The following is a 14,922-nucleotide window of genomic DNA, read 5'->3' as shown; positions in this document are numbered from 1 at the left end:
ACGGACGTGGTGTTTTATGAACCTATCGGTCCGGCCATAACTACTCTATGGAATATGGTCCGATAGCTATAAACGCACATGCGCATCCTGTTCAAGTTCCCTACCGCCACCTTGCTCCTGTATCCACAAAATTGATTTTCGTACCCAATTTTTAGGCGCTTAAGTAGTAAATTACTTCAATCTCGCACTGCCATGAGATCCCTTCCTGCTTAGCTGAGACAGTGTAGCGATCGCTCCAGAGAAACACTGGTCCCGGGTTCAATCCCCCCCGCGCGGGATGAATTTTTCTTCAACTTGGAAGCATTCTTTCTGTGATACGCACATGTACGGGTTTTCTTTTCAAAGATTTATGCAAGACTAATGCTTCGCTGACAATGTTCTTGTTTCATTAAGAAGACTATATGAGGCTACTTGGTCATATAACGATAGGATTGAAACGTTTTCTCGTTTTTGAGGTGCCCATAATATTAGAAACCAAACTGCTAACTAAACAAAGTTTAGTTATCAGCTTTAACCACCTTTAACCACCTCTAGCCACCTTTAACCAATAATTATACGTCAAAAGTATTCGGCTATTTTACTTGATACGATGGACATGATTTCCCATATTCGAAGCGCAGGCCACTAACGTGAAAAAAAAATATCATGTGGAGAGAATGTGATGTTCTGCTCTAGCCACCTGGCGTTGTCACTTTCATGCAGACCCTCCCAGGTGTGATTCCGAGGAAGATAGCATCGTGCGTGTTGAGAAAGGCGCTGCCGTAAACGTGACCTGCGACGTGCGAGCCGATCCTAGCGCAGGCCTACGCTATTTCTGGCTCGCGGAAAGCGCCGTGGAAGCCACGGAAACCGTGAGGACAAGCCATCCCGTTCGACCCACGCAAGCGGATTGGCCGCTCGTGACGGCGTCGAAGCGCCTGGAGATCATCGCCAACGCTTCGCTCTTCGATGCGGCTCTCGCATGCTGGGCAGAGAACGCCGTGGGAACCCAGAGGAAGCGCTGCCGATTCAAGTTCGTATACAAGGGTACGTACGTAATTAGTCGTTCGAGACCCTTTTCCCGAGATTGAAATGATTTCAATGGGCTTGAATTAGGAGTGTTAAAGTGGCAAGAAGTGTATGTCAGTGGAGTGTGGGGGAGAGAGAGAGAGAAGAGAAGAAGAAAAGGCAGGAAGGTTGGCCAGACTGAGTCCAGTTTGCTACCCTACATGTGGGGAGGGGAATGGGCAAAGAGAGAGAGAGAAAAAACATGAGTCTACACCGCACTTTCACATGCACTAACTCAGGTGTAGGATTATAGTCCGGCACTCAAGTCTGTTGCCTTCAGGTAGTGAAGAAGCGCTCGAACTGCTATGTGGAATGTGGGAAGGTGGTCACATGCTAAAGGTGCAGAAGGGATGGGTAAGCTTAGAAAAGCGCGCGCGCGTGTGTGTATGTGTGCCCGCGTGTGTGCCCGCGTGCGTCAACTGACGATGCTCCGCTCCGGACCAGTCACTTGTACTTGGCTCATTGAATCATGGACTCGGAAGGTCAAATAGGGGCGACGTAATGCTAATGCATTTCTCTCGCATTTACCGCTAAATCGCCACTAGTTTTTACCAGCCCTCTTTATTTTTCGAACTGCTGCAGATTGAAACGGCTTTCCCATGATCTTTTTGTAGTAAGATATGAGCCTTGAATCATTCCATATGTTTTGGAAAATTTGGACAATGAACCAAATATGACGAATAGCGCTGATGTATACACTTTGTATAGCAAATGTATTGTTACTAGCCACAAAAATTTCATGGTCCTATTCTGAATCGCTTCCTTCTCGCCTTTCGTCAGTGGTCTGAGCGGCGCTCCATCGGCGTTGTTAACAGGACTGGCCGGTCGTGGACGGCGAATGTTAAAAAGAATTATAAATGAGTGAACAAAACTTTTATTGTATAGAGGTCCCGGATAATGAGACTTCCTCCTTTGGGTGTGCGTCCACATGCCCAAAAGGAACTCGCTAACTCCACCTCGGTAAACATTAGAGTTCCAGCTGTTTGACGAAGTCTTTGATCAATATCACTAATCAAACTTATATCATTGATAAGCAATGAAATTTGTAGTGATACCTAGAAACAACGTCCCTCTCTCGTGTGCGCAGGAGAGGACTCGCCCAACCTGAATTGCACAGTCGGCAATTACACGGACAGTTCGTTCTCGCTGACCTGTTTCACACCTCTTGCCAATGGCACGACTACGACGACGTCAACGAGACTGAGACAGCAGCGGCGGCTCCAAGTACAAGTGCTTGACACTAGGAGGGGCAACCGGTCTGAACAGAGCTTCTGGAGCACGGATCTAGGCCCGATACTCGTCAACCGACTCCACTCTTCCACCGAATACTTGGTCGTGGTTCGAATGCCTCCGGATGCGACTTTCCGGACCTGGGTTCGCACTCTGGGCCCAGCTCAGACCCTCATTAGTCAAGGAGGTGAGACTGCACTAACACGTGACGCTTTAATTTACGCTCATTTTTTTTGTCCTGCAGGCTTTGTACAACGTGTAAAAGAATACACTGAAGTACATCGTCGGCTCCGCTTCGAACCTCACAGGACTGTGTGATTGAGCGCTTGTATTCTTTTGCATGGGTTAACTTGTCCTAAGATAGTTCGCAAAGAATTTTACTTGTCTTTCGCATAAAACGTAAATCTCCGGCCTGCGACTACGCCACCAAATCAATCTTGTTTGTCTGTCGAAAGCGTTCCAAGTTGCTTCGGCGAGAGTTTACGCCTCTGATTTTCTCCTGGCTCCGTGATTTTTATTTTTTTGAGTAGCCGCGGAAAGTAGCGTTTTCGTGTGAAGGTAGCTGTGTTAAAACGTGATTATTTGCGTTACATTCCGCATTGCTAGTTTCTGGGCCACATAATATAAAAGGGAAAACGAAAGAGTAAGCTCTTTATTGAAATTCGGAGAATTCTGCCCTCGTATCTCTAGGTGCCTACATGTTACTTTGCATAAGGGAGGAGATCGGGAAGAGAAAGACCCTTGGAGGAGGAGGGCGAAAGCAAAAGAAAGAAAAGTTCAACCAAGGGTTGACGCTGAGGCGGACATGGCTGACGCACGTATCGGTTCATATAATTCAATCATTAAATGTTGGTTAAAGCTCTCTATTCTGTCTTTCTCAGTCTTTTTTTTTCATATTCATTTTTCACTCATTTCATATGTTATTCGTATCGTATTTCACGCGGAATTATGTCGTCACTTGGTCGACCCTTTTTTTTTTACTAAGAACCCGGTTGGGCCGTTCCTGGAGACGGGGAAGTTTATGCTAAAATATGGTTTATTTTGGAATTTATTATCGCTATTAGCTACTTACTGTTCATTCTAGCAACTGTGCGGCTACTTCTCGCTTCTTATGGTCACTGCCAAAGCCGCCACCATTGCCTCGCGCTTACCCTGCTTAGTCCAAGCGCACCCTTTCAGTTTCACAAGAAGTGTGCCGTGTGGCGGCTTTGCCTCAACATGCCTATTACTGTGGCGGTGCACCCTTTATAAGGGTGTAGTGCAATGTGCTTAATTTTCGACTATATTGGTAAATTTTTGCGGAGTGTTGCCGCACGTCAAGAGGGTTACCGTATACCAGTTGACAAGACTGCGCATATGCAGAGCTTAGGGCGTTCTGGTATAAGTTTACTGGAATGCTAGGCCATATACCTTGTTTTCTCAACAACATGGCAGCATCCAGACTGTCTGCTTCGATCCTTATTCAACCGTGAAACTTGGTCTCATTCGTGGCAGCAAGAAATAAATGGCAAAGTCAGCCATCGCTTAGTCTAATCTCGCGACGAGGACAAAGTATAAGCACTATGTTGTCGTTATTACTGAGATCGGTTGTTTGTTAGGCGCTGCTAGGCCTAGAGTGTGTCGGTTTCCGTCAACAGATGGCGTCACAGCAGTTAGCGTCAATCTAAGCGGCACAATCATGCGGGGCCATCTGTTACATGGAAGTCGACACACTTTTTTGCGTCCATCACCGGCGAGATTGAGTGGCGACAGTATGCGCCGTCCCTATAGGTCTAGCAGTGTCAAAAAGAAAAAGAAAAGAAAAATACAAACAAGTGTGCCGTATGGTGGCTTTGCCCCAACATGCCTCTAACTGCAGCGGTGTGCCCTTACCAGGGATAAATGCCTGGTAAATTGGTAAATTACCCTGGTACACCTGGTAAATTCACGGCAATACTGACGCTAATTACAGTCGTACCGTTAATTTTACCTACACTATGACTAATTCTTGCTTCTTGTGAGAACCGCTGAAGCCACTTTTAGGAATTATTGCCTTGTGCAAGCACTGCTTAGTCCACTCGAGCTCGCTCCATTCACCCAAAAGTATGTCATATGGGGGCTTTGCCGCATCAAGTCGCCGACTGCGGCGGTGTACTCCTTACAAGGGTAAAGTGCATTGTGGTTAATTTTTTATATATTGGTGCTAATTGCGCCTTTACTCATAAGTTCACGTCCTCTGCGAGTATTTGTCACTTTGTGTCTCGTTAAGACCTGACCTTCGTCTCTGTACCTCTTGCGACACGCGACGGCGTTTTAGAGGCGTGAAAATGTTACAAGATATCCAGAACCCAGACATGCTAACCCATGTGAGTGAGCTGAGACCCTGCCTTCAAAATAAGAAAATATATGATCAGGTTATGTAAAGGTAAGACAAGGGTGATGGTGTTGAAGTAAACAAGCTATAGCTTGCGAATGAAGACGATGTCTTGAAAGAATATCAAAAGAAATTTTAAGGTTGCTTTAAAAGCACAGGACCTAACATTCTTTCAAAAAGTAGTGGTTCTTAGAGAACATAACTCATTGTACTGAAATACCAAGTTGTCTGTTTTTTTTTTTAAATCTAAACACTCCCACAACCTTTCCTCGTGGTTTCTAACGCACCACAGCTATCACAATGCAAGTTGGTGGTCAACCCAAGGTGGCACAGGCACATTAACCCAAGCTCCTATACAATCTTAAGATATGAGGCTGAATTATGGTGATCACGAAATCTTCGGAACGACTCCCTCAGAGCCAGTATCCTGACATTAACCTGACTTTACACTATCATATCTCGGATTTACCAGGGATATCTAAGCAACTCAAATTAATAACGTTTCTACCGAATTTTGAATGCCTAATTTAACCCTCCCGCAGATATCAAGCGGAACACTCATGACGGGCGCTGGACACTTGCCCTGAGCGTCGTCGTGTTGGCGTGCAGCCTGGCTGTCACTCTGATGGCAGGGATCGGCATCTACTGCACGCACGCCCGCAGGAAGCAGATGAGGAAGCGACGGAAGCCACCGGACAGGAGTTTCAAGAGCGACACCAGTTTGAATGGGCTTGAAGACGTTGACTCTGTGCACATTGGGGACCACAAGGCCTACGTCGCCACGACGGATAGCTGCTGACAGCTCAGAGCTCACGTGCTGTATGAAGTATACTGAAGTTAGAGCGGTAGCTACTGATATCACAAGGAAGAGCTACGGAGATTTCCTGATGCGGAATGCCGTTTGGTGATGCGCGAAGTAGATAAGGAAGGGAGCTTCGCGGACGCCTACTCGCATTGGAGAGTTTTGGATCGCCCGTAAAGGTATGAAAGCTTACGGAATATAATGTTAACGGAGCCGTAGACGGCACTGGCAACGCTGGTAGCGACACATTGTGATGCGTTGTCAAACCTTAACGCGTGAGAAGTTTTTTAGCAGCGTGGGCTTTCTCGTCGAAGAAAAGAGAAGAAACAATGTTTTAGTGACCACGTGGCTACAGAATCTTCATACCAGCAGCTACGTGTAATATGATTGGTCAGAGTAGTAGTACTTCTATATCCGCTCTGGTTAAATTCTATGCCACAACATTGCGCAAACAATGCGGTTGTTCAATTTCTTGTCTCCCGTAAAACGTGAAGGGTAAGGCGTTTTACGGACAATTTAAATCACTCTAGTGTATTGCAATAACGGTGACCGAGGTTCGTGGTCCCTACTACATGAAGGTTGCTAGCACCAAAACAACCGTATTTTTCAGATGAGGTATCTTTAAATAACTGCGTTTAAGTACGCGCAGCTCAGGGACTGCTGCGTTGCTTCAAGGAAGCCGGATTCTGCTACAGAATGCGACTGCGTGACATGGGCCTCATGTGACGCTGTTTATCTGTATACGAATCCTATACTCTTCGGGAGTATGCGACGCTTTGACATACTTTGTCACGATGATAGACGGCCACAATAGTCTGTATAGCTGCTTCTTTTCTTTTTCTTCTCTCTCTCATTTTACTTTGCCGTCATTTCTTCTAACCTTTTCGTGAGCATGCGATTGCCTGTGGGAGCTATCGTCTAAACGCTCCTTTATTTCCTTATCTTAGGTCTTTCTGCTTATCTCTCAGGATAGGTATACCGCTGTTCGACTGGGAAACAGATAAACTCAGAGTACAATTGAAATTAGAATCAAAAACACGAGATCTATGCTCAGCTCCATACCCAAGCCTTGCGAAGTCCTCATCTCTCTTATCCGCACTTGCTTCATTTTTTCGGTACACGTGTGTGCAGGAAATGCGCACTTCATGGAGCTAAACGTCCACTAACGAATGCCCCAGTAGGCGAAGAGGCCATCCAGAAAGAGTTGCCCCCCTCCAAACTTAAGAATTATTAATGACATGATGCGTTAGACAGAGACCCACCCAAGGCGTCTACGCGTTTTCTTTTTTTCTTTGCAGAGACGAGTTCATATTACTATAGGTGAAAGCTGCCCCCGTGCTTCGGCTTACCCTCATAGTACCTCATAGTAAAGAATGCGCCTTAACTTGAAGGCAACGCTTGACTTCATCTCATGAAGCCTGGAGTGAACGTGCCCGAGACTTCCATTGTGTTTCCTTCCGCACGTTCACGTCTGGCTTCACTTAGAGCAAGTCAAGCACGAGCTTCAAATTCATGCGCAGTTCAGAATACGAGGGTTAGTCTCAAAAGATGTGGTTCCTCTTTGAGTTGCGCACCAAGAAAAATAAAAACAACTTGCTCACTTTTATATCTGCCCATGGAGAATACATTTTTTACGAAAACTGGAATAAAATGTTATTTGAGTGATTGCCTAAGTAGTATTGCAATTAGATTATTTGTCTTGCTGAATTATCTACTAATGAAAATTTGCTCTGGCGTATCACAAACGCTGCTGCAGGCCATGCATTCAGATTATTTCCATGCCTAAACCAAGGTTTTGAGGCACAAAATACATTGTAGAATGTATGAGTGTGTGCATTTGTGTATGTATGTATGCATGTATGCATGTATGCATGTATGAAAGTTGGTAGGAGGGTTTTACGTGCCAAAACCAAGATCTAATTATGAAGCACGCCGTAGTGCAGAATTCTGGATCATTTTTGACCACCAGGAGATCTTTAACGTGCCCCCTATGCACAGGCGTTTATGCCTGTCACCCCCATCGAAATGTGGCCGACGCGGCTGGGATTCGATCCCGCGACATCGTGCTTAGCGGCGCAACACCATAGCCGCTAAGGCACCACGGCGGTTGAGCGTACGTACGTACGCACGTACGCAAGGTACTTGCTGGTGCGTTCCTTGAAGAAACATGTCGCTCACGCGAGGTGTAATCTGTGCCACAGCGTGTACCACGGATAGCGAACGTTAAAAAAACCAGTGGTACCCTTACTAGGCACCATATCGTCCAGAAATAATCACCACTGACGTGACGTTTCGGAAGCACTTTCATGCCTCAACTGGCAACGCCGTCGGTCGACCCTTTTGCTTGAAGAAGGCTTTCAGGTAAATAAACGCGTAAATTCAATTTTTTTTTGCAATGTAGTCCAATACCATCAGTCGGCGAACAAGAAGACCCACAGCATGGCCTAAACAAACTTTTCAGCGTGTCGAATTGTGTATTGAAACATTTGCTCACTGCTGAGGCGTTACTTGCTCACAATTTCCTGGTAAGTTCAAATACACACCAACAGAGGTGCGAAGCTGCTCTGTCGGCTGACGCGAACTCTGTTTGAAATTAACTAAAAATAATGTTATTTTGCCCCCTACAGTCTGCAGTTTTTCGCACATTTAAGGCAGTCACTTCGTGAATAATTATACACTAACATGTTAATAAATTCGAAATATTGTCACCCAGCTATTACAACTAAAACAGTTTACCACCGACAGATTGGCAAAAAAAAAAAAAAAAACGGCTGCCTTTAGCGATGGCTGGTCCTCGGAGAGCGCGCGCGCAACCACGAACTTCGTCGTTCTCGCCTTAACGGTCCCGTGTCATCACGTGCAAACGTATTTCGCGTCATTGCTCCCTCCCCTTTTAAAAGCGACCGGCCCGGTCGCTTCAAGGGCAACAGGCGCGCACTATGGGCAAGAGTGCCAACATGAAAAGACAAAAAAAAAAAAAACATACAGGAATGTACACAATGCTGAAGCGGTTTGTGAGGGTTGTTTATCCCTCGCGTGCGTAGTACGGCTTCATCCGTACTACGCGGACGACTTCAGCACGAGGACGGCGTCGGTTCGAACCAGGGTCAGAGTTTTGAGGCACCACCTCGTAGTTCACATCACTGAGGTGGCGTACAACTTCATAGGGGCCGAAATAGCGGCGCAACAATTTCTCTGAGAGCCCACGGTGTCGGATAGGTGTCCACACCCACACGCGGTCGCCTGGTAAGTACTGGACATTCCGTCGGGTCCGATTGTAATGGTAGGCGTTGGTATTCTGCTAGGTGCGGATGCGATTCCGAGCAAGCTGGCGAGCTTCCTCGGCTTTCTCGCCGAAATCTTCAGTGGTGTCATTCCTTGTGGTTCCGTGGTCTACCGGGAGCATGGCGTCTAAGGGGGTTCTAACGCGGCGTCCGTAAACAAGCTCGAATGGTGTAAACTCGGTGGTCTCCTGCACAGCGGTGTTGTAAGCAAACGTGACGTATGGCAAAATTTCATCCCATGTTTTGTGTTCCACATCAATGTACATGGAGAGCATGTAGGCTAATGTTCTGTTTAGGCGCTCTGTTAAGCCGTTAGCTTGAGGATGATAGGCTGTGGTCTTTCGGTGGTCGGTGTGCGTCAGTGTGACGACTTGTTGCAATAACTCCGCTGTAAACGCCGCACCGCGGTCAGTAATGAGTACAGCGGGTGCACCGTGGCGAAGCACGATGTTGTGGACGAAGAAGCTGGCGACTTCAGCAGCAGTTCCCCGCGGCACAGCTTTCGTCTCTGCATAGCCAGTTAAATAGTCAGTTGCCACAATTATCCACTTATTTTGCAAGGATGACGTGGGGAACGGCCCAAGAAGGTCCATTCCCATTTGCTGGAACGGCGCCGGAGGCGGATCCAAAGGTTGAAGGAGGCCGGCAGGCTTGACGGGTGGAACTTTACGCCTCTGACAGTCACGGCACGTTCGCACATAGCGCTGAACCGATGAAAATAGGTTTGGCCAATAGTATTTTTGCCGTATGCGCGCTAATGTCGTCGCGAAGCCTAAGTGGCCGGCACAGGGATCGTCGTGACACGCCTGTGAAACTTCCTCGCGCAGTGCCGTCGGGACGACGAGAAGGAACGTTTCCTGGCTGTTCTCGAAATTTTTCTTGTACAGGACATCGTTTCGCAGGCAGTGCGACGTCAATCCTCGTGAAAGTGGGCGTGGGACAACAACGTCAGCTCCGTCGAGGTATCGTATGACTGGAAGCAGTTCAGAGTCTGCACGTTGATAGTCAGCCATGCGCACCACGTCGACGACACCAAGAAACGGCAAATCTAGCTCCAAGTCGGAGGATGTCAAGGGAATAGGAGAACGTGACAAGCAGTCGGCGTCGCTATGCTTATGGCCGGATCTGCAGACAACAGTTATGTCGTATTTCTGGAGGCGGAGGCTCCAACGAGCGAGGCGACCTGACCGGTCTCGTAGGTTGGCAAGCCAGCAGAGCGAGTGGTGATCACTGATCGCTCGAAATGGCCGGCCGTATAAGTAGGGTCGGAACTTGCTGATGGCCCACACGACTGCTAAGCATTCTTTTTCGGTCGTTGAATAATTGGCTTCTGCTTTTGTCAGACTACGACTCGCATACTCAATTACACGTTCTGCGCCATCTTGTCATTGAACCAGAATGGCCCCGAGTCCTACGTTGCGGGCGTCGGTGTGTATTTCAGTCGCCGCGGTGTCATCAAAATGTGCCAGGCCTGGAACGGATTGAAGACGTTTACGCAATTCGGTGAAGGCCTGCTCTTGGTCTTCAGTCCACGCAAAGGCCACATCTTGTCGCGTCAGTCTCGTGATTGGTTCAGCAATCCTTGCGAAGCCTTTATCGAAACGACGGTAGTAAGGGCAGAGGCCCAGGAACCGCTGAACAGCCTTTTTTCTTTAGGACGAGGAAACTCGGCAACGGCAGCGAGTTTTTCTGGGTCTGGTCGTACTCCTTGGGAGCTGACCACGTGGCCTAGAAACCTGAGTTCTTGGAAGCCAAAGTAACATTTTTCAGGCTTGATGGTGAGGTTGGGTAAGGACACTTCGGTAAGGACACTTCGTAGCCGGGCGAGATGTTCATCGAACGTGCTGGAAAACACAACAACGTCGTCTAGGTACACTAGACACGTCTGCCATTTTAGACCAACGAGTACAGTGTCCATCATTTGTTGAAACGTAACAGGAGCGGAACAGAGACCGAAAGGCAGCACTTTGAATTCGTACAGCCCATCGGGAGTCACGAAGGCGGTTTTTTCACGGTCACGCTCGTCCACTTCGATTTGCCAGTAGCCTGACTTTAGGTCTAACGAAGTAAAGAACTGAGCATGACGCAGACGGTCCAAAGCGTCATCGATCCGTGGCAGGGGATGAACGTCGCGTTTGGTGACTCGGTTAAGCCGTCCGCAGTCAACGCAGAAGCGGAGTGTGTTGTCTTTCTTTTTTACTAGTACGACAGGCGATGCCCACGGACTTGTCGACGGCTGGATGACGTCATCATTTAGCATTTCTTGAAGACGCTTAATCGCCTCCCCTTCCATAGGTGACACGCGATGCGGATGCTGACGAACAGGCCGCTCCGACTCATCTGTAACGATCCGGTGTTGCGTAACGGAAGTGCGCTGGACTTTGGATTCCGTGGAAAAACAGCTGGAGAATTCTGTCAGTAGGCCCAGCAGCTGATCCTTCTGTACATCTGCTAAGTCAGCGTTAATGTGGACGTGGGTATTCAGGTTGGCGTGAGTTGTTTCATCCGGTGAAGTCACTTGTAATGTGCCGATGTCTGTGAAGTCAGCAATGTGGTTCCGGAATGCCATAGCTGTACCTTGAGGGACGTGCTGATACTCATGGCTGAAGTTTGTCAACAAAACTTGCGAGCACTTATGCTGTACTCAAACTAGGCCCCGGGCGATGTAGATGTGTCTTTCGAGCAGCAGACGGATATTTGACTCGGCAATACCCTCATGGCCGTCGAATGCGTCGCAGGTGACGAGGGTCAATACGCTGCTCCTTGGCGGCACCGTGATGTTCTCGTCAACAATCCTCAAGGCGTTGACATACGTGTCGTCAGTGCTGCTCCCTGCTAAGGCCTGCGCCGTCGAAAACGTTACCCGCAACTTTTGTAAGTTAATCACAGCTCCATTAGCCTGCAGAAAGTCCATTCCCAGAATTTAGGTCCCTCGAACAGCTTGGGAGGATAACGAAATCTCCGAGGTACGTAAACCCACGAATGCTCACTCGCGCTGTGCATCTTCCTACCGGGAATAGCAGATGGCCTCCTGCAGTGCGAATCTGCGACCCAGTCCACTCCGTAGAAACGTTCTTCCGTTTGCAGGCAAGTTCCATGCTCATAGCTGAGGTGTCTGCTCCAGTGTAGATTAACGCCGTTATTTCTTCGTCGTCTATGGTGACGGGAATGTTCGACGTTACTACCCCTCGTAAGGTGTTTGACTCCGTCTGTACGTCTGCGTCGTTCTGTTTTCGTCGTCGTCGTCGTAGTGGAGGATCTTGCGTGCGGTCGTCGTCAGCGGCCTCACCTCCGGAGGTCGCTGAACTCAGTTTTCCCGACCCGCCGGGATAGGCGAGCGGCGTCTCAGAGCGCCGCGAGTAAAGGCTTGGCTTGGTGATGGTGACCTGTAACGAGCAGGAGACGACGAACGGGGCTCCTGCCATCGCTGATCAACATTGCGACGATTCGCGACGGAACTCTCTATTTCCGGCGGCCGCTCACCAGGTCGTGGAGGAGGTGCATTCGGCGAGAATCCACGGAGCCCCACATGGCGATAAGGACACATTCTGTAGATGTGTCCGGCTTCTCCACAATGAAAACAAAGGGGCTTGTAGTCTGTGGTGCGCCAGACGTCGCTCTTCCTAGTCCTTGCTTCGACGATGTGCGTGCGAGGCGGCCTGAAGCTTACGTCCATTTGTTGAGTGGGGTGTACATGCTGCACGCACTTGAGGGTGGCGGACGGCGTACTGCTTCAGCGTAACTCATTTCGGCGTGCGGTCCCTGCTGTGGTGCCTCGTACTGTCCAGGAATATGGACGGCCTGTCGGACCTCGGCGCGCACCATGTCCGCAATGGAAAGTTGTCCCTCAGGGGCAGTGGTCGTCTGCATCTTCTGCAGTTCCTCCTTGACGACAGCCCTGATGAGTTCTCGCAAGGTGCCAACGTCGTTACCGAGGGTAACGGCAGAGACCCAGGTAGCACACAGTCTTGAAAACGTCGTATTAAGGGATTCAACGTCTGAAAGGGATTTTTGACCAAAATCGACGAATCAAAGACGTTCCAAACAAGACAGCTTGAAAACAAGGGGTGAATACGTTTTGAAAACGTTGAAAGCCAAATAGCTTAAAAACGAGGGGTGAATACGTTTTGAAAACGACCTCACATACCTCGCTCTATCTGTTTAGTTATCAAGCATGCCGGGTACGTTTTCGACAGCGCCGTTTTTGGCGGGAGAATTCCTCGCTTGTCAAACAGCACTAGTCGTGTCAATTGCTCCTCTATTCAAACTACATCAGAATGAGTGCGGCAAGAAAAAGAAATTCTTTTGTGGTGTTAACCTCACGTCAGAAGAGACGAAGGATTGCAAATGAACGTGGCATCCCAAGGGGAAGTGTTTTGCGCCACGAGGAAGTGGAGCGCGAGTACAGAAACATTCAATCCCCCCTTACGGCAATGGTAGTCGGCCGAGCCTTCAACAGGAAGAAAGATCTGTATGACTACCCGGTTCCTTCCAGTGTGTTTGGCATATCAAAGGTGTCATCACTAAATGTGACAACGAGCTCCTGGAAAATGAGCAGCGTCGCATGCAAATGCTTCAAAATTCCCGCTGGACAAGGCAGCTTTGCCGTGTTTACTCTTATTCACAGTGCAGTGATGTGAATACCTTACCGCTGAACGGCTCAAGGTTTTTTACTGCTGAGGCACGAGTGCAGTACAGTTTTCGTGTGTATGAAGGTAACATTTTGTGCCCAGTCGTCTGAATAATAAAAACTGCGGTTTTAATGTAAACAGTCCGAGCACTCGGATGTATATATATATATATATATATATATATATAATGCGTGTGTTTTAACACCATCGGAAATTTTAGGTGATATCTTAGGCATATGCAATACAGTAAGCGTACATTATTCATCAAACAACGCGCTTCCCCGTGAGACCCATGAACAACTTGGAGCTTGGCTCCAGAGCGCTAAATCATGCAAGTCACATGCAGCATAAATAAAAGTATCGAGTTAATAAGCGAACATCACGTTTAGTGCCAACGGAGGGTCACATCGGTACAGTCGTTTCTGGTAACGGTGCTTCGTAGGAAGTGTGGCAACGAATTCTATACTGTGAGCACGATGTACATCAAAAAATTTGCAGAAACCATCGTCGATGATTGTTAATGCAAGCGATTAGTCCCAACGAGCGAGCGAACAAAAGAACGCTAGAGAAAGCGAGCGAAAGAGAGAGCAAAATATAGTTAGCGTGAGAGCGAACGAACGAACGCGCGAGCGTTTTCCTTGCAGATCAACAGTCCGACGACCGACCACCGACGACTGAACTACGAAAACATCCGACAGAGAGGAGACAGAAAGCTATTCGCTTTAATATTTCTGAAACTCGTCGTTATAGGCTCGCCACGCTTGGGCGCAGAGGGTGGTGTGATCGCACCTATATAGAAGCGGCGATTGTTTTTTAACATGCTGTAACCACAATGACGCGGCACTGAAAGCGGAAAGCGTCCGAAATGAGAGAAGAAACTGAAAGGCCTTGCGGAACGCCCAGTGGCAACTTCCAGCTCGCCACTCTTGCTGCAGATGGAGTGGCTAAAGAACAATGGAAGAGCGCGCGGCGTCTGGCTCTCCGCAACATGATTCACGGGTCGAGAACTACAAAAGCGCAATGCGCACGACACGCAAGACGCGCACACCAAGGCGCCACGCCATAGAATAAAGAAACAACCACGGCGCGTCAGCCTCTTTAGCGGCTTGTACAACAACCCATCAACGCCATCCAACCTTGCGCAAGGTGGCGATACCGTCGTCACATCATGTGACCAAGGCGGGTAGCCGGGCAGCACGGAGGCCGAGCAGCATGCCATGGCATGCCGCGGGCGGCCGGGCGAGCCGGGCATAGTTGCGTCACCGCACTAGCATTTCGCTTTGGTGTGTTTGCGGCTGTTCTGAATGTGCTGCCGCTGCCCTTTGTCATGTCAGTGTTTCAGTGTTTTGCTGTCAAGTAAACGACATTCTGTGATTAGTTTGGTTGTGCGATCTGTTTGTGTGGTTTTAATTTGGAAATCGGTAGTGTTTTCATTTGGCATGGGACCAAGGCGGCCACGTTATTCGTGAAGCCAGGCATAGCTGCGTTATCGCACTCGCATGGCGCTGTGGTCTGTTTGCGGCAGTTCTGAATGTGCTGCCACTGCCCTTTGTCATGTAAGTGTTGCAGTGTTTT

At 48.5% G+C, this 14,922-nt stretch overlaps 1 protein-coding gene across 1 annotated transcript in view; it reads left to right on the top strand.

Moving 5' to 3' along the window:
- LOC126529572 (hemicentin-1-like) overlaps window positions 1-7,095 on the top strand; it is a 117,576-nt gene extending 110,481 nt beyond the window's left edge. Inside the window, exons 7-9 of the mRNA XM_055069915.2 lie at window positions 703-1,026; window positions 2,135-2,464; window positions 5,173-7,095. Of these exons, the coding sequence (XP_054925890.1) occupies window positions 703-1,026; window positions 2,135-2,464; window positions 5,173-5,429 (911 nt within the window). The 3' untranslated portion in view covers window positions 5,430-7,095. The remainder of the gene's footprint in view (window positions 1-702; window positions 1,027-2,134; window positions 2,465-5,172) is intronic.
- The last annotated feature ends 7,827 nt before the right edge of the window (window positions 7,096-14,922 follow it).

Source organism: Dermacentor andersoni, chromosome 9 (genome assembly GCF_023375885.2).
Source record: "Dermacentor andersoni chromosome 9, qqDerAnde1_hic_scaffold, whole genome shotgun sequence".
In the NCBI taxonomy this organism is placed as follows: Eukaryota; Metazoa; Arthropoda; class Arachnida; order Ixodida; family Ixodidae; genus Dermacentor; species Dermacentor andersoni.
This window is presented reverse-complemented; position numbering and strand designations above follow the sequence as displayed.